At 38.0% G+C, this 20,698-nt stretch overlaps 1 protein-coding gene across 1 annotated transcript in view; it reads right to left on the bottom strand.

The window, feature by feature from the left end:
* FAT4 (FAT atypical cadherin 4) overlaps positions 1-20,698 on the bottom strand; it is a 129,150-nt gene that overhangs the window by 5,016 nt on the left and 103,436 nt on the right. The window contains exons 10-16 of the mRNA XM_017829944.1: positions 15,327-15,431; positions 13,351-13,658; positions 9,142-9,227; positions 7,902-8,081; positions 6,751-6,875; positions 5,402-5,619; positions 529-790 (exon numbers count right to left, since the gene is read on the bottom strand). Coding sequence (XP_017685433.1) covers positions 529-790; positions 5,402-5,619; positions 6,751-6,875; positions 7,902-8,081; positions 9,142-9,227; positions 13,351-13,658; positions 15,327-15,431 — 1,284 coding nt within the window. The remainder of the gene's footprint in view (positions 1-528; positions 791-5,401; positions 5,620-6,750; positions 6,876-7,901; positions 8,082-9,141; positions 9,228-13,350; positions 13,659-15,326; positions 15,432-20,698) is intronic.

Here is a 20,698-nt window from a genome sequence, read left to right as displayed (position 1 = left end):
TGTTGCTCAGAAATAAATCCTATTCTTCATTTGACAACAGGATAAAGCAGGAGGAAGGTGGAGTTTCAGAAAATATTTTAGTCATAATAACAGGCTAAATCCTACTGTACTTACCAAACCTCTATGGAGACAAAATTTCCATTTAGCATTTTTGCCTAAATGAAAGCTTTGCCTTGGTTTTCCAGATTCTGACCCAGGTAAAGGATAGATTCTTTTTTTTCTCCATTAGGATAGTAAAATTATAGCAACTGATGTACAGACAAGCAACCAAAGCCACCTCCCCATTTCCAAAAAGCCCTGCAGATGGAGTGCCTGCTTTTGGAAACAACAAGCCTGCAGTGTGTATTGAAGGAACAAAGTCTGTAACCCTTACTCATTCAATTTGCAGTTTTTCTGGCAAAGGATGGATGTATACTAATTACTGATGAAGAATTATAGTACTTTGGGTAACCTTAAAGAAAACGGAGAATCTTTGTTCAAATGTGCTTATGTGCACTATATTAAAAAATCAAGTGGAACAAAAATTACCTGCAACTGTGCTCTTGAAAGGTTGGCTTGATGGAATTCCTCCCAAAGAAATGGTAAGGACATTTAGGCCCCCAAAGTCCTGGGTGGCATGGAGAATGTCTCGGCTGTGGGTCTTGTCGACTGACAGGATGGTGGCAGACCCGTTCTTCTCAAGGAGGACCGAGTGCCACTGACCATCTGCAGTGTACACCTCGGGGATGTTCCGTTCCACCTTCCCAGCAACTCCAGCATCTGATATGTAATGCACTTTCCCACCTTTTATCTGAGCAAAAGAACACATAATGGATAATTTTAACATCATATCGCATAACAACTCCTATACACACATCACCAGTGTGATGCCTATTTAATACAGCCACGTGTGGCTTTGGTGTAACAGAAAGCTGGGGTGTATTTTCCTCCAAAGAATTGTTTTGTACTAAAAATGCATTAATCATTTAGTACTAAATATTTGGCCAGAATTAAATACATCATATGTAGAAACCTCTGCAGAAACATCCCATCTACATCTTACACTCATTCCCTGCCTAATATCATAAGAGAAAAACCTATTGAGAAGCCAGCTATAGGACATGCACATGACAAAACATTTTAACCAATAAACTAATAATTCTTCCTCCTTCTTCAAGGCAAGTGTGGAAAATGCTTTGCAGAGTGAGCAGATTGTCCTTGCCCAAAAATCTTGCATCTAGTTTTCATTATGACACAATAGGAATGTATAAGGCATGGCAGGGCTTGAGTAAGAATCCCATTCAATATCTGTTTTTACTGCTAATTTGTATTTTGCAGAAAACCACTTGTATTTCAGAAAACTTCCTGAAAAGCTGCAAAGTGCCTTATTTTGGGCAAATTTTCAAATGGTGCTTACTTGAGTAAACGGCTTTAAAACTTGTGAGCTGTTAGGAAAAAAAAAAGAACATTTTGGCTTTTCCTCTAGGAATGACGCCTCGCAATTCTACTGAATCATGAGATGCAGGATTTCAAACCTCTTATTATAATCCCAAAATGAGATCAGTGCAAATTCTGCATTTAAGATATAAGAGCTTAAAAAGAATCCCTAAAATCCAAGCCTGCCAGTTTCTCAAATATTGCATAAATTTGGGTATGTCAGCTGATGTCCTAAGGGTGTACAGACTTGTGCAAGCTCATACATGGTGGCTCTTCTTGCAAGTTTCCTTCCATGCTCTGCATGTTAAATAAAACAACTGCTTTCCACCCTGTGTTCCTCACTGCAGCTCTGTCAGTGCGTGACCTGTAACACGAGTGTGCAGAACGTGCACACACACAGTCCAGCAAAGCCCCAGGTTTGCTGAAAGCTCTCAAAGCCTTGCATCCTTTGTTCCAGGAAAAATAATGTTCACCTGGGAAGAACTGTGAGGTGACACACCGGCTCCAAGAATGCTGCTCTCTTTTCCAGAAACTGTTAAATGTTCTGGATTCACTTCTTTAGCGATGCAAGCTGAGCACTTTGTTCATACACTTCTGAGCACTTTGTTCATACACCAGCTTTAATACAGCTGTAAGACCACGCTCATGTCTTGGCAGCAGCCTGAATGAACGCATCTAGCACGTATTCATTTATGAATGCAATAATTTGGATTATTTGAAAATGGATTCTTTGAGGGCCTCTTTGACAAAGCTGCCCTCAGAGACGATGCTTTTGTTACTGGCAAACACAAGTGGCACATGTTAAACTATCACACATCCCAAAGGAAATCCTACATTTCGAAATGCAGCAACAAAGATTATTGTAAAATATTAAATACCATTTTCCATAATCATTTATAAAAAGATTAACTGAGCCAAATATATACACATATTTATGTCTGCAGCCTGTAACTGGATCGTTAGTCTTATCTTGTCTTTTATGGTCCATAAAAATACCTCCTTGTATTTTGGTCTTTATGTAAACAGAAAGAAATACACCATATCAGACAACACCCTCCAAGCTTAAGGGAAGACTGAGCACAGCATGGTAACTTTTAAATCCACTTTAGAAAAGAACTGTAGAACTATTTACCTGTCAACAACTGATATCTTCCATACTGATTTATGACTCTTTATTTCTGTTTCTTTAAAATTGCATGTGACTAAGGCTAACAGACTCACAAATAACATACGAGGGGCATTTGGAAAAGAAAATTTCCAGAGACAAGACTGGTCCATAAATTCTTCGAGCAGGAAAAAATAAGGAATGTTCTTCTTGGTTCCTTGAAGCAGAACATATTTCTAAATTTGAAACAAATGCTGATGCTGACAGTATTGAGAAACACCCATTTCTGGGTTTTATTTAAATGGCTGAGCAACTGAAAAGTAAAATATAATGAAAAGAATGAACCACTAAAGCAAACATATTCCTAACTACAAGGATGATTCAGCTGTACTAATATTCCAAGTCCCATTTACTGAACAAATTGTTTTTCATTTGTCTTAAAACTGAGCACTAGCCCTTACAGATCTATAGCTCACTGAATGAGATATCACTTAAAAGGGTTATGTTCTGATTAATTCCTGCAACTTGATATGTGCATAGAACCACAGAATGGCTTAGGTTGGAAGGGACCTTAAAGATCATCCAGTTCCATCTCCTCTGCCATAAGCAGGGACACCTTCCACTAGACCAGGTTGCTCAGAGCTCCATCCAACCTGGACTTGAACACCTCCAGCGATGGGGCATCCACAATTTCTTTGGACAACCCGTGCCAGTGTCTCACCACTCTCACATATGAGTATGTTAGCTGTAATCTGTAATCCACATTCTCTACCCTTACAATTCATAGATTTTAGATCTCCATTTATGCTAATTTAATCTGATTTCAGATGAGATTTCCAGATAAAGCAAGACAGGCAATTTCACCTTTAACCTGCTGTATTTATCCCATTATTTCTAATTGAATTACCTACAATGTGTATTTGTAGGAAAATAAGACATGACAAGGAGCTTTAGTAATAAGGAAACCCCCACATTCTTCCTTGCTGTGGGTTTTGGAGGAAGCATTTTCCACTTGCATTTGACCATTATTAATGTAACCTGCAAAGGTTTGTATCTGTCTTGCATTAAGGATCCTTTTATATCATAAAGCCCTCTGTTGGGTTCTTTGTGAGGAGTTTATATCCATCATTTAGTGACTCAAGTGCTCACAGTCTCAGTGGGTCTCATTTATTACCACTTTTCTGATTTTACCCCAATCCCAGCTACACCAAAACTAATTAACTACAAGAGGAAAAATGTGGAGGCATGGAAGCAGCTACAGAACTTGTAGCTTTTCCCTAGCACAATTTAATATCAAAAGCACATGGTAGGTCTTCTCTGAGTGCTCATACTGTGGATAATAAGCGTATTAAAAGACCCAAAACCCAAGTGATAAAATAATCTGTTTTGAAGACTGACAAAAGCTGTAAACAGAAGCCTCTAAAGGTCAACTTTTGTGCCAGAGGTGGACTGAGATGTCATGGAGATCTTCATGTGGAGTAGCTTCGCTGGCGTCTTCAGCCACCACTGAGGGAAGTACTTGTTGTGATACCTACTCAGGATACAAACAGCAGTGCAGAAGCCACACTGTACTAACTACAGTTAAATTACTACAGTTTTACTAACTAGCATCATCTAGGATTTTTTTGGCAATAACCGTCATGCTGATGTTACCTCTCCTTCCTCAAACTTCTGCATCTGTTACGAGGCAAACCTCTGCTCTTTGCCCTTGCACAGCTGGGTCTGGGACTTGACACCCTCTGCTTGCTTGTATAACTTCACCAATATTAACAATGATCAGAGTGTTTGCATAAACACAGCACTAGTGCTTTCAGACAGGAAAGGCAACTCTCTTTTTTTTAATAATGCTTGTAGAGCTCACCTAGCAAATGCTACTAGGGAGAAAAAGGCTTTTTCTCTCCAAAACTCAGAATAATGAGATCTTATCTGCTAATATGACTGAGGCAGAAACTTCTTATGAAATGATGTGGTAAAAGCATATGCCAGAGAAGTAGTGCAGACTTGCTTCTTAAACAGAGCCAATGTGTGAGGAAAGCTCCGTACCTCTGATCGGGCAGGTAGAGAATATCCATGGGGCTGCAGCTTAGAAAGTGTGAATTTCTGTATGAATTTCTTTAGAAGTCCGGGAAAAAAAAACTTGGAAAGCCTTAGAGCAGTCAAGGAAACTTGGAGCTTACACCAACCCAATAAAGGGGCTTGCCAACATCACTGTTGTACTCATTTAGAGTTATGAGTAAAGGGACTGAGTCATAGCCAGGAACTGAACCATCACTTTCTCTTGAGAAAGGTAACTCGTGCAGCAATAAGCTCTTTGATAGGAAAAAAAAAAAAGCAAACCAAAACAGTGTGGCATTTGAAGCATTAATTCAGCTATGTATCTCAAAATAATTTGATATTGACACTGGTCTATGAGTAACCTCATGAATTCAAGTTATCCTTCACTTCCTAATTTGATAAGCATAAGCCATGTTAGTAGGAATTAATGAAAACTTTTTGGCAATTTTTGCTAGCTTAAGGAGGGCCTGGGTTCAAGGCTCAAAAAGTCAGATGATAAAAGGCCAATAGTGAAATGATTTGTTCTGTAAAGTGTAATGATGATAATAACCATGGCAATAAGCAACATTCTTGCTGCCTTAAAACGGTCACTATTTGGAGTCTAGACAAAACTGATTAGACACAAAACCATCAAGATCTTCTGATACCTTGGCAAATAGCAAGGGAATTGTTGACAAGATGAATTATACTGGAGCAGTGCCGAGGCTCAGTTAAAGGCCCAATATTTTTTAAAAGAAACAGCAAGAGTAATAGAAAAACACGATTTTTATCCCTCTGCATGAGGTAGCCCAATCAAACCAAACTCAGCATTAGCTGTAATCTTACCTTCACGGTAGTGAAGTTGCTGCTTTCTTGGACGTGAAGTAAAACACCGTTCTCGCTTCTTGTCCTGAACTTCACTTCCAAGTGTTCCACATTTGGGGGTCCCACACTGGCGCCTCGAGCTCCCAGTCTCATCACGTAGTCTCGCTTCTTGTTTGGGCTCATGTGGTAGTCGAGTCGTCCTTTGCCTTCCAGCGATAAGGCGGTGTCAGCAGTGATATCTGGGATAAGGACAGGGACGTACTGAGTGTGCAGCTCATTACAGCTTTAGCCATCCTGCCTCGTAATGACCATTTTGTCTCAGAGCACAGATCAAGTTCAGAGCAGGTCAGGTGGGAGAGCAGGACTGAATGGCAATTGCAGCCCCTCTGTTCTTTGGCTTCAACCAGAATGTGTATTTGAGAGTGGGAGTGTGCGAGTAATTTACTGCTGCTATCAGTCAATAGTAAATTAAAACTCGCTAAGGAACAAGTGAGGGAGTAGGGAAAAAAATCTGGCTCTCAGAACTGCAATTCCTTCCCAGGGATGTTACTGTTTCCATTACTGCAAGTAGAGTTTCATGATATATTGAACTCTAAGCTCTTCAGGGCAGAGATAATAACTTTCTATTTGTTATGGCATAAAAAAGTGAATAAAAAATGGCAGAGCATTGACTACCAAATGCTGCTAAAATTATGGCTGAATTCTTTTGTAAAAACGGCACAATAAAAACATATAAATCAGCTAAACAACAATGGGACATGTAAGAAAACAAAGCCCAGTCATTATACTACAACTACACGGAAATAAATCACTTTGCTCTCCTAGACGATCTCATATTGATTTACAGAGCTATTCCTACGAGAGTTAATAACCCTAGAGTGTAAATGCCTTGTTTTCATTTACATTTACAATATTTTCTTGCATATAATCTATGGTCGATTTGATTAAAAGGACTTTAGTTTGGAGAGGCCATAAGCATATGAACACAACATTTACATAAAGGGGTTTTCACTTACCCTCTTACCTCCCCATAGCAGACAAATCCCTCCTATGAGATACCTTTATTTTAGTTACGGATTATACATTATTGGGAACCAGCAGTTTTAAATGAGTGCAAGTTACCTTGAAATGCGATATACAGACCAGAAAAAAATACGCATTTAAATTGTTGCTATTTTTAGTTTGTGAAAGGACAATAGCCCATTGTAGACTTTTCCTTCAAAATTATTTAAGAGGCTAGCATGCTGCTTGTTTCCATTATTTTATAAAATTCATTATCCCATGGCCCTGAAAAGAAACTCCTAACAGCATTTGGTTAAGCCACAGTTAGGTGTACATTTAAGAGGAAGACAGTAAAGCCTCCTCCGTACATTTTTCACAGTGCTTTCCTGTCAGTCCATCCTTGCAGAGACACTGCTGCCACGACCAATGATCGACACAGGTGCCACCATGTTGGCAGGGGCTGGTTGTGCAAGCACCTTCCAGTCTGGGACACCTGAAAGAAATCAGAGAAGTAGATGCTGAAGAATATGCGCAGAAACTAGCAGAGAAAACATGCTGGGAAGCATCCTGCATTTGAATGGTACTCCTTTTCTTCCCCCCAGAGATGCAAAAATCGCTCTTTCCCCCATCCCTGGAAGTGTTCAAGGCCATGTTGGATGGGGCTTTGAGCAATCTGGTCTAGTGGAAGGTGTCCCTGGCTATGACAGGGGAGTTGGAATGAGATGATCTTTAAGGTTCCTTCCAACCCACACCATTCTGTGATTCCAAGAATCTCCACAGACGGTTCCTGTTTCAAAGCAGATCCCAATTTTCAGTGTCAAGTTGTAACAGTCTTACAAAAGAGAAAATAATTCATTGACAGCCAAACTCCTGTTTCTGTTATGCCAGAGAGCAGAACCTCTTTTAGGTGCTTTTTGTGCCGCAGACTGTCAGAGACTCTGTTTCACAATGAGCAGCACAAACCTGGGTGTTGAAAGAGGAAGGGTGAGCTAGGAAATTTGGACTGAGGACTGACATTATTGCTACGACTGTGACTTCAAACACTGCGCTGGAAAAAACAATAGAATCAGATAGTTCATCATTTATGAAAGACGACTCTGAGGATATGAGAGAAATTCAGTGATACTTGAGAGGCAAAGTGGTAGAACAGACATTGTGGATTAAAAGGAAATAAAAGGGACTAGAAGGTTAGCAAACAGTATAAGTACAGTCAAAACCAGGTGGAATTTATAAAGAAATCCAAGAACAGGGCTACTCAATTTCAGCCTGCAAAGCAACTTTAATAATCATTGGCAATAGAAATGTAATGATGTTGCTTTTTTGAAGCCTCTGTAATCTTTTGTGAACCTTTCATCCAAATTCCCTTTCTTCCTATATTTTTCCCACTTCACAATATATTCTACAGTAATTTTTTTTACAAGAATCTCTGACAGTGTCCGAATGGGATAGCATCTGACTTTCATGACAGCTTCCTTTATTGTAAACATGGTCCATTTGATACCACATATAGCAGACGTACTGATCTAAGATTCCTTGAGCTGCCAGAGCCTGGCTAGGCTCCAGGGGACGTCCGTTGACTGCAAACTCCATTATACAGCCCACAAAATCGTGGCTTTCCACCTGTCCTCTCCTTTGAAGGATGGGCTCTATGGACCTGATGCCACCAACAGTAACTCGATTTGGTTGTACATCCAGAGTCCTATAAAAGAGTTGGAAAAATAACTAATCAGTATCAGACATTAAGATAGCGATGACAACCCATAAACTGCAACCATCAGCTACAGTCTGAGAATAAAGTTCCTCTTCCAAAATTTCTATTTTACATTTAGAAGTGGACACAGAGAGATCAAAAGCACTTGAACTAACAGTTAAAATAGATATGACTCCAAATTCACATTCAGTTATTGCAAGTCAAGATTTCTATTTCAAGCACACAATAACAGTGTGCTTGAGATCATAATGAATAAAGCTTTTTACCCAATTATCATTTAGATTGTAGATGATATTTAAATAGCTGGAAGAAAGACTCATTGTTTTACAAAGATATAGCACCTCTGCTAGCAGGGAAAATGTGTGTGACAGAAAATATGATTGTGATTATTGTAAGAAGTTAGCCAAAGTGATTGGGATAAAAGTTATTGTTATCACCAAAGATGCAACAGAAAGGCTATGTAATTAGTTACAATAAACACCAGAAAAAAAGTTTGTTTTTTTACTGACCAGTGTTTGCAAACTGAAAACTGCAAAAGACAACACCTGGAAATTACTGAAAACAATGACAAAGTAACTACTCCCAGTAATTTTTTAAAGACAGCAGTAATCATGTGATATTGTTTCTTACAACTCTATAAGAAATGAGAGGTGAAGTTTAAAAAAAGAAATAAATACATGACCCCAAATCATTAGGCAATAGATCTTACTCCCTTTTACCCCACAGTGCAGACTACCTATGACCACACATTTCTTGAGTGCCACCACAGCCTGGGGACAGAGATGGAGTCGAGAATGAGGATTTCTGAGCAAACCCTTTGTTATGATCAAACTCCATGCAGAAATGTAGCCTGAACCAGCAAGCAGCAGCACATAGAGAAAATTTAATTTGCTTCTGTAAAGATGGAAGAAAATGACACTTGGGAGCCTTATCGTTACTTCAAATTTCTCTGGCTTTACAGGGAGATTTCTTTTTAATTTTACTTTTAATTTTAATTAAAAAAAAATCTAAAAACCAAAATAACCCCACAAAATGAAGAATTATTTACCAGTCAGTTGAAACAGCAACATTGCTGACAGTGCAGTAGCCTGGCTCCTGATCCTCAGAGCAGGAATCCACAGTCAGGGATGCTGCCTGCAAAAGGCACACACACAGATATGCTGAATATTATACGGTTGTAGTCCCCAACCACAATAAATATTTATGCTTAAAGATGTTATATCAGGGACTTGGCTAGAATGGAGCACTTGTACCAGCACAGCAAACACCAAGGTGTGGATTACTAACAGAGAGGGTGCCAATGTCTGCTTCATACAGACAGTCAACCAAAAACCAAGTTTTCAGATTTGGGTAGAGTTTATTTGGAATTTGTTTGCTTTACTCCTTGAAACTGCAGTTATTTTGGCTCGAACCATATCCTACTCTTGATATGGTTCAGATAATCTGAACAGAAAGCTGCTCCCTCCAAACACAAAGGGCGTTCCTTCAGGGGCCTGACCGTGACATTAAACATATTGCTTGAACTTGATAAGAAGCATGTTCCAAAAGCTGGGAGTATAAACACTGAGGTTACTCGTTAAAAATAATAACCTACCACTCAATAGAACTCAAAAACTAACCAAGTGGACCGGGGTAAGGTAACCCTTAGGCTGACAGGTCATGAGGGACGAGGGATCTCCACTTTGATAATGGAGAAGCATTTGGACACCCACAGTGGGACCAAGTTGATGTTTAGAGAAGTACCAGGCATCATCAGTGTTTAGAGCAGTCTTACTCTATATTACTATTATTATTATCATCTCCAAGCCATCAAGTCCCAAACAATGAAGTTGCCTCAATCTGTTCCTAGTGAAAGGTGTCCCTTCCCATGGTAGGGGTTGGAACGAGATGATCTTTAAGGTTTCTCCCAAGCCAAACCATTCTATGATTCTATGATTCTATGATTACCTATCTAAATCATTTACAATAAAACTATTCATGGCACATCTATTTGTAATCTCTATAAGTCTAACTAAAGCTGTCACTAAAATCATGAAATAACTCCTGCTGATTTAAAAAGAAGTTTTTGTTTTACTCCTTATTTAGCAAAGAATTGTCTCCACAGTGATTTATTAATAACAGATGCTCTGAAAAAAGAACAAAAACCAACCCTGAAGGTTAGTTATTCCTTAAAACAAATTTGTAGAAAAATAAACATAATCTCCAAATTGTACTTATCAGCTCCTCATGTTTCAACTAGATGTGTGGTACCGTTTTACAGCAAATTTAAATCAAACGCCACCTTTAAAAATGCCCGGGTTTGTATTTTGCTTTAGATTACTCTATAGGAGCTGAGCAAGCACCAATAGCTATCAGTATGTCATTACTCTGCAGAGGTTTTTTCTACTGCCTGCAACGAAGTTCATTAACAACAGCCTGTTGAAATCCCCACAGATTGTCCATGCTATTTCCAAAAACACACTGCAGGCTGACACACTGTATTGACCAACTAAATTCATAGCTCTTAGCCCTAAATCATGCCCTACAGGACGCCTAAATTGTTCAATTTGCTATTTTTAATGAAAGTTTATCTTGAATTTCTCTCCATACATAACGAGCAAACTGCTTCTCCCAAGAAACGTCAGTCTGCAATTCCAAAGCAGATTATAGCCCTGTATAAATGAAACAATTCACGGAAAGAATAATAAGCTGGCTGCTCTGTATGCCATCACATGCATACATATTTTCCTTCAGAACATCAACAACAAAAACTGAAATGAGTTTTTTGTTCTTAGCTCAATCAGCGTAATCTCCCTAACTTACATCGCTATGCGCTGTGCAAGCCAAGCTCCAACCCCAGCTGAAGGGCAGGATATTTGAGAATATATTTTCCTTGGACCAGAGTTCATACAATTTATTTTCTAATGTTAGTCAAATGTTCCTGCTTGTTACTTAAGCATTACTCTACAGTTACCTTGCTGCATTATGAAACTTTCTATCCCGTCACTCTGCAATAGCTCAGGACTGACAACTTAATGATTTTACCAGTTTCCGATAAAATCCCACTGTGCTGTAGGAAATGACAGATTTGGAATCCTGAAGGGGGGGCTATTTTATACAGTTTTGGACACCTGGGAGACATTTTTCCTGCAGCAGAAATATCTAAGACAAAGGTGATTCTTTTCACATACCGTGTTTGTAAACAGCTGACATTACTGAAAAGGTTTAAACATTAAAAAAAAAAACAACCAGACAAAGGTACGGATTGTCTTAAATGTTTTCTTTCAGCCTGAAGGATTCATAGCTGAAATTTTCTGTAAATAGACCTGTTTATGTTATCTCTTCTTCTATAGTCCTCTGGCATATTGACAAGTAAAACATTTTCCTGCTCTATTTTTTTCTTAAGTGTACTTTATTTATTTGCTGCAACTTTTCCTGTGTGCTCCTATACTTAGGCACTTAAATCCTATTTATAGAAATATCAGGCTACTTTAGTTACTAAAATGGGAACCTGGTGCTTTTCAAGATTAAGGTGCACCTTTGGGCTTTACCACTTGGAACCTGTGATACAAATTAAGTATCTGATACCAAGGCACATTAAACCAAAGTCATTGCTCAACATCACAATTATCTTTCATCTTGTTTGGATATATAACTCCTACAAACATAAAAAAATTGGATTCGCAAATCCAGCTGAAGACTGGATTCCACAGAATCCTTTATGTTGGAAAAGACCTTTAAGAGTCCAACTGTTAACCCAGCACTGTCAAGTCCACCACTAAACCACATCCCTAAATGCCACATCTACACGTCTTTTGAATACCTCCAGGGATGGTGACTCAACCACTTCCCTGGACAGACTGTTCCAATGCCTGACAACCCTTTTGGGGAAGAACTTTTTCCCAATAACCAATCTAAACCTCCCCTGCTGCAACTTGAGGCCATTTCCTCTTGTCTTATTGCTTGTTACTTGGGAGAAGAGACCAACACCCACAATAAATGGCGATTTCGGGTCTTGCACTATGAACTGAAATGCAGTTTCAGGCTCAAGATTCTTTTATGAGAGAACAAAAAAATCGTCATGTAGGAAGGTCATGAGACAACCCTGGTCCTACAAAGAAACCCAGACCACAAGGAAATACATCCCTCTGCTGTTCTTGGGACATTTGTACCAATGGACATCTCACCCTGGACCTGAAGTTCTTTGGCAACAGCACCTTCTTCTGCAGCAGTTCCTGATGGGAAGTCACTACAAGGACTCAGGGGGAGCCATGCTGGCTAGAACAGTTTACTGTTTTTTAATCCCTAGATCACTTCTAGTTTGAAATATATAAAACAAAAAGTGGAGCCCCAGTCATATATTACTCTTATATGACTTTAAATTCAAACATGGGAAGAATATGGGATTCCATTTCTGTCTGAGAAGGGAACTGTTGGGCAATAGTTAGTGATTATGGATGGCAAATAGATTTGGTTTCATTTCTAACTCAAACACTGTGAAGTCAAAAAGCTTGGCTTGAATTCAAAGAGCATTTGGTTTATGTTCTGCTTTGGAAATATTAAAAAAATCAGAGAAGAGGAATAGAAAACATTTACTGGAGAAAAAACGAAGGCAGGAGAGGGGTCAGAGTACTAGGCATATGGTAATCAGTTGTCCAAGTCCAGTTTTTGGCAAAGTTTCCTCCCCTCAGATGCTTTCTGGGGGACAAAAAGAAAAGTAACTTCCCTCCTTCCCCCCAAAAAATTCTCATAACATAGCACCTTTTAACTTTGTACACATATGCTACAGAGGAAAACCAGGCTTTCAGTCTGATGAGATTGCTAAAATCTCTGAATTAGCTCAAGGAGGTCAGGGAAGCCTGGAATTTTAAGTTTGTCCGCTTCTATTTTCCAAATGTGGAGAAAAATTATTTTGAGGCTTTCTGTAGTTACTATGGTTAATTAGTTTTCCCTGATAATCATCCCTGTAATCTGCACCAGTTAATTAGCCTCATGCGTAGTCATCTATTTCATTAATTATTCCTAGTTCTCATTTTTCACATTGAGAGGTAAGGGCACTGCACATGTTTTTTTAATTATACTTTATCTTCATCATACTAAACAAACACCATAGGGCTTTGAGTCAGCTAGAGTAAGACAGAAAGGAGGGAAGTTTATCCCAAAGCTGGAGGTTCTGCTAGCAGACACAACGTTATTGATTTTATGTTCCTTGAGTGCACAGAGAAGCCAAAGTGATTTGGTTGAACTTGTCTTAAATCCTCATTTTAGCATTTCTTACCATTCCAGCCCTCCTGGCAATGACCGTGTGGAATTGTCCATCAGACACCCTCTTAGCTGTGGTAAGCTTGTATGTGCCACTGCCAAGGTTGTAGGAAAATCTCAGCCTTTCTTCTACTATTTCCAGGGCCAGAAATTCTGCCCTCTCTCCAGTTTGGTTATCGTAGTTATACAACAACAAGGCATTACTTTTTATAGTGGCAAACTTTATATAGATGTAATTATTGTTTGGATCCATACTGGGAAACTCCATGTACGACAACTCTTCAAATCCATAGCTGTTCAGTTCACAATGATTCCCAAAAACACCTGTAAAATAAAAAGCAAAATCTGGAATCAGAGAGTTTTTTCCACCACTAAGCATTCTCCCAGGAACAAAGTACAGATTGCTCTCAACATGGCTGTGATACACAAGCACTTTAAGGAACTCCAATGTATGGTTAAAAACATACACTTTGAACAGAAGAATAGTTATCCAGAGGTGGGTGTTGAGGTACATATATTAAACTTAAAAATCAAGTTACAAAGGACAGATACATCTACTGAAAAGCAAAGTACATTTCACTGAGCTCTCTGGTTTCTTTAGAAAACAACAAAACAAGCCAGTTTGACAGCTATGTCAGACATGTTAATTACAATCAGGCATTTATTAATCCAGTTATGGAAATGAATTTGAAAATTGAGTTTATTTTTCTTTCTCTAGCTGTCATCTGAACTGTTTCTCACTGGATGGTTCATTTTTTAGACTTCCGATAAAAGCATATGTGTGATTTAAACATTATGCTTTCTCATGTTTTTATTGATGTAAAGCTTTTGGTGCATTCTACATCTTTCTTTTCAGATCTCTGTCACATAATTTCCCTTGATTTTTTTTTTACTGCAGCAACAATAAGAAAAAAATCCTGATTTAATTTATGAATATTAGCTACATTTACAATGAACTCAGGAAATTAATAAGCTCTGAGGAAGTGTAAAATAAAGGAAATAAAAGAGAATAAAGAAGTTATTCCACATGTTAATAGAAAAACCTATCCAGCATTAGCTACAAATGCATATTGAGAACGATATGTTTTTGAGAGGGTTTTCAACAACCTTAAAAGGCTGTAAAAGATTTCTCAGGTTTCTCTGTTTTTTTTATTAATCTGTTGCATTTACTTTCATACTTTTCCATATGAGCAATGAAAATTCTGGATTAATCTGCATTCAGAATCAATCTTGCTGCAGTTGTATCACGATACCTTAAAATATCTGTGTTGCCTTATGTTTTAGTTGGGTTCATTCCACAAACCAAATCTGGGATAATTAAATTCTAAAAATTATTAAACTATTTTGGCACTACTACATGCTTCTCCGATGGAAAATACTGACATTATATACAGCGGTCTTACTCTTCAGCTCTCCTAAAAATGTCTGTTGTTCATCAGGAGACCTTTGTTATCATCATACCTCCTCCTTCAGACTGAACTTTGGGATATCCTTGGTGGGCAGGTCCTTTAGCCCCGATCAAACTGTGGCTGAGCTAAGTTCCTCCTTTAGGAAGTCACTGGTCTTGATTTAAAGATTTGAAGCACCCATTCTGCTTTTGGTCAGTTATCTGTCTCTATCTATCTATCTAATCTATCTATCTAATCTATCTATCTATCTATCTATCTATCTATCTATCTATCTATCTATCTATCTATCTATCCTTTCTTATTTTTAGGCACTGAGTAGTTTGGCTGGATCTTGTTATGTTTTTGTGTCAGAGGGAAAGAAGCCATTACTAGCAATGACCAAATAAATACTTGTAGCGATCACATTACTTTCTAATTTCCTTTTAAAGACGAGTGAGTTAATCAAACCTATACATGCAGTTTTTCCAAACCTTGAATCATTTCCAAACCAGAAATCATTTATGCGGGTAAAAATAAATAGCAATTTGAGAAATATGAATAGGGCAAGGGAAGATGGAGAGGAGAGAAGGAGGAAGGTACTCACCAAATGGGCAGTGGCAGTAATACCCCTCCAACCCACTTTGGCAGGACCCACCATTGAAACAGGGGTTGCACTCACAGTAGTTGACAGTGGAGTCACACGTTTTCCCTGTGATTAGGGAATAAAAGCAATTTCCAGGTCAGAGTATTCAGGGCAATAGGGAAGTCAGGCTGGTATGTAGGTCACAAGGTTATGAACCAATCCTGAACATATGGCCAGGAGAGAAGGTGCCGAAGACTGGCTGTGGGATGGAGAGCGGAAACACAGACAGGATGCTGGGCTGCCCCCAGCCCTGGCACAGGCATAATATGTGGGCTGGAGATATTTACTTAACTTTTCAAGTGTCTCATTGTAATTATATCATATAGGTGTATTGTTTTTCTAACTGAATTCATTTTTTTTTTTTTATCAACTGGTGTCACGAAATTAAAGGCAATGCTGAACTAAAAAATTGTAAAAATGTATCTTTTTTTCTCCCTGTTGAGTGCAAGGTACTCATTAGTGCAAAGGAGATACAGAGAGCCCTCGCTGGACACTCTACAGGGCATGCTGAATACAGGCTGCTATTGTACATTACATGATTTTCCTTATTTTCCCCCATCAATTAAAATCTCCTTCCTGACTTGGAGGGGCAACAGTCCTCTGGAGCTAAAACAAGCTCTCCTGGACACAGTCCTTTCCTAAGCAGACATTGTCGCATGTGGTAAATATTATTCCCCAGAGAATAAAATGAAATCACATAATTCATTTCAGCAAGGAAGGGAAACAAGAGAAAAAGTGAAGATTTTAACAGATGCCGAATACGGACACAGGGATTCTTTATAAAAATAATATCTTCTATAAAAATAAAATCTTCTTTGTATGGAAACATTAACTACAAAATTATTGATCTTCATTTCTAAGGTTTTCATTGCTTGGCTTTGATCAGTTTAGCAGCTCTTCCACTACATCTCACTCTTGGTACCCATCTCCCTTCTGCCAGCAGTGCCTGTGCTCAGCAAAAACTTCAAAATATCATCATGTTTGTCCCTCCTGTTTAACTGCAAAAACTGGCAAAACCAGCTAAACTCTTTCAGACCTGTCCTTGAACTGCCTCTCAGCCAGGATATATATATAAAAAGCAAGGGCTAAGACTGCCTTAACATTCTTATCGCATTGATAATGAATTATTTTATTTCTTACATTATATATATATATATATGTTTAAGTTAAAAGTACAAGATGAGCTTGTATACAGGGTGCCCATCCTTATATGTCACATATGTCTTATAATTTTACATCTTACATGACAGGAATGCACAATATGCAGTCCTTAAGCATTGCTGGTCCCTGAAACTGTAGAAAATCAGGACTGTGCTATATGCACTCTGCTACCTTTTTCAGAATTTCACAACTTGAGCCACCTAATAAAGAAAACTTCTTTTTTTACCCTTCCTCTACTTTTCTGCTTAACCTACAGTTTGCAAGCAGTTCTTCCGTGTGAGCAGCAGCTCTCCATGTGTGACTGCAAGTGGGATGGAAATGGAGCACTGGAGGATTCCTGTGGTTAATACGTAACTTGTAGATTCACCATAAATCCAGGAAACTTTTCCAGTGTCTGAATCTAATTATGCTTTGGGGGTATTTATTTATATTTTATTCTCTAATGGGCATTACTGAAGGATGAGCTAACTTTTTATGTTAGATTTTGCTGTTCTCTTTGTTTTAAAATTATGGTCCACAGTACAGCTCTTTGACTTACTGAGGAGAACACACTGCAGGAGTTAGGAAGACATGCTTAAAATACTCAGTGATGTTGCTTAATTTTCACAAAAATCAAGTGTAGCTCATAAGGCTTACTCAGATTTTTGCAGTTCAGTCTACCTAAGTACTCTTCTTTTTCTCAGCTAACATTAAAGCTGACACATTTGCTGAGTCAGCAAGAGAATATGGATGTTTGTTTTAGTTGCACATATTTTAACCAGTGAATAAGAGCATCTTCATCATGTTTAACTATTGTTTAAAGAATTCATGAAACCAATAAAAGTGAGTTTAGAATAACAGAATTATAGAACCATAGAATGGTTTGGGTTGGAAGGGACCTTAAAGATCATCCAGTTCCTGCCTCCTGCCACGGGCAGGGACATCTTCCACCAGACCAGGTTGCTCAGAGCTCCATCCAACCTGGCCTCGAACACTTCCAGGGATGGGGCATCTACAGCTTCTCTGGGCAACCTGTGCCAGTGTCTCACTATCCCCATTGTAATAAAATTCCTTCTTTTATATAGTCTATATCTGCCCTCTTTTAGTTTAAAACCATTAACCCTTGTCCTATTGCTACAGGCCCTGTTTGCATTTATTCCTACTGTTTTGATGCAGGAGAAGATGAATACTCTGGTTTTATTTGGACAGCATAAAGAATTAGGCTAATCATATATGCTTGATTAGTGTTTCAGTGTATCCAATCAAGCAAGGTGAAGGAAACATCTCAGTCCATGTTTTGGGAACCAGGGAGATCCCAAACCAGGGCCACTCCATAGCCCTCCAGTTCAGATGAAAATTGCAGTTAGTTGAGTTTATAGATTGCTTCTCAGTTGAAATGCTGAAAGATTCAGGATATTCACTTCTGTGTCAAAAAGATCTTTTTCTGAAGACCTTGAAAATTAGGAGAATGCTGGATAATTGATAACAGACAGCATTCAACCTTTATCATTCATCACCTCCAGCTGATGATATCATATGCAGGGCTTATGCAAAAATCTAATTTCCTCAGATTTTTTTTTTAATTTAAAAAAATCTAATTTCCTCAGTTTTTTTTTTTTTTTTAATTTAAAAATGCACCAGGAACAGATACCAGCTGAATGCTCTTGGGTTAAATTTCAGCTGATTTGAGAATTTTAGTTTTTGTGGTTTTCTTTGTCCATCTTTTAAAGTGGTTGTTCTAATATTCTAATCTTGCATTTGAAACAACTTCACAAACCTACATTCCTTCATCTTAATGAATCTTGGAAAACAGGAAATGAAGGGTTCAAAGGAAGGGCAGACAACTACTGTAAATCACAAAGCATATTCCCTCCAGAAAGTGATTATTTTAAAAACAAAACCTGATCATCATTAAGAGATGTAATTATAACAGATTGCTTAAATCCTAATGATGTTGCTCTGAGGTAATTAGTCTTTATAATCCTATCCAGTGAAAAGAATGACATTACCTTTGCAGTATGATGAAGTCAAATGCAGCTGACAAAACATAATAAATCAAGGTTTTCCTTGACTCTCAGTTTTCAGGTACGCCATTATAAAGGTCTACACCTCATGTACTCTAATTTACAGTGAACAGAAAGTCTGTCTCAGAAAATACTAATTTCTACTTGTATATAGTACCATGTAAATATTATTTTTTTTTACCGACCATGAAAATTCAGTTATGTGACCGTGTTTTCATTCCAAGAGAAGCAGCAAAGCTATGTATATGGTGAAGTGAATTAGAAATCTCTTTTTTTTTTTTAATTTGTTGTTGTTGAGGCACTCAAGGTTTATAATAATGAAGAAACAGTTTCAGGCTTTATTTTTACATTCACTGTGGTTATCTTTAATCATATATGAATTAGGATTAAGACCCCAAGCAGCCGTGTTCTAATTCTGTTGGCAGGATAATAATGACATAATAGCCTCTATGTCAAGCATTCTCAAACAATGTGTATTCTGACATTTGTTTGCAGAAGCTATTGAATATTAAATTTGCAGAATTTCAAATATGCTTTTGCAGAACATAAATGTCTAAACATACTGCATGCTAATTGTGATCTTTTCTAATAAGCTCAGTTGATACTAAACTACAAAGATATTTTGGTTTTTAATTACACTGGTGCCATTTCTTTTCTGTCTTGATCAATTAGTCTCAGGACACTTTAATAAATCTTGATTCTGTAATATCCAACCGATTAAAAAAGATCTGACTCCCAAATAGAAATGTCTGCCCCGGTGGCAGTCTATTTTAAGGTTATCTGTGTTGACAAGGAGTTTAAGAAAGCTCCTATCAGATGCCACATTTAATTCATGGCGTGAAAGAAATCCAGCACTTCAAACTCTAAGTCTCTCATCACATTATCTTGGTAAAAATATTAATCTTTTTTTTGAGCTTGTCACTCGTAGATCTTGATTTTTTGCTGATATAAGGGTTGAACATTAAGATATGAGCTTTAATACCAAAAGAAATCAGCTGGATGTTTCATTAATGTTTTAAATTATAGTCTAGAGGCATATACTGTAGTATGCTGCTGGAGATAATGAAGTATTTGGCTTCATTGCAACAGCAAACATATGCCCATGTAATCTCCAGTGCTAATGACCTACAGAGTTAGAGGGTATAGGTGCCCTTAGAATTTTTTTGCCAAGCTCCTGGCAAAGTAATTTGATGCACTAATACAACATGAAATAAAATTCTGGATTGGTAACTTAATCAGAACTGCTTGTTAATTAACAGCAATTGCTCCTGACCTGAGGCTCAGGAGTACAATTTGTGAGGTTCATGCGAAAGATCATCAATGTCCTTGATATTGCACTATGTACCCACTGCTGTAGCTGTGATTTAAATTCAGTATTTAAACATTTATTTTGAAATCGATTAACTTTCTTCTCCGCATTATATCCTGTACTGATCTGGTTTAAGGAAAAAAAACCCAAAGGGACAATGGATACTCTGATCACTCCATGGGCTACAGGTGAGTTTTGGTGGCATTGGTGGCAAGCCCCAACACCCACACCATAATGAACCCAGCTGTGTTGCCCTGGGGCATCTGCAATACGGAAATATTCTTTTGAAAAAGCGTAAGTAATCTCTGGTTAGATTTTTTTTTCTGACTTCTACAAAAAGTGGCCATAACACTGGTTAAGATTGTTCAGACCTTCCTTAAATATCACACTCATGGCAGAAGCAAAGACCAGCCTGTTTTTACAATGCTGCTGTGTTTGAGTTTATTAAATATTAGAGAAAAAGTACTTGGAAGAGGTAGAAATGCCACAGATATTTCTGTGCTTAGCGAAAAAAAAAATGACAAAGGGACATTGACGGAACATACGGGTTGATCATTTTGCCTGAATTCTGGTTTTTCCTATATTCTTCATCTGTTTTCTGTCATGTATGACTGTAAGCAATTTCGGGAAGAGGCTGTTTTCTTGCTTACAACACTTCTAGCAGACTTGAAATTCTAACAATATGCATAACAGTAACATGAACAGAAAAATCATACTTAAGCACTGGAAATGGTTTCTACACATTTAATAAATTTAAATAGCTCTTGTAAAATCCTTTCTGTTCCAATGCATATCAGGTAAGCATGATTTGCCTGAGGACAGAGCTAAAATAAAATAATACTGTGAGCACCTGGTCTTCT

This window comes from Lepidothrix coronata, unplaced genomic scaffold, assembly GCF_001604755.1.
Source record: "Lepidothrix coronata isolate B3197 unplaced genomic scaffold, Lepidothrix_coronata-1.0 Scaffold171, whole genome shotgun sequence".
In the NCBI taxonomy this organism is placed as follows: Eukaryota; Metazoa; Chordata; class Aves; order Passeriformes; family Pipridae; genus Lepidothrix; species Lepidothrix coronata.
This window is presented reverse-complemented; position numbering and strand designations above follow the sequence as displayed.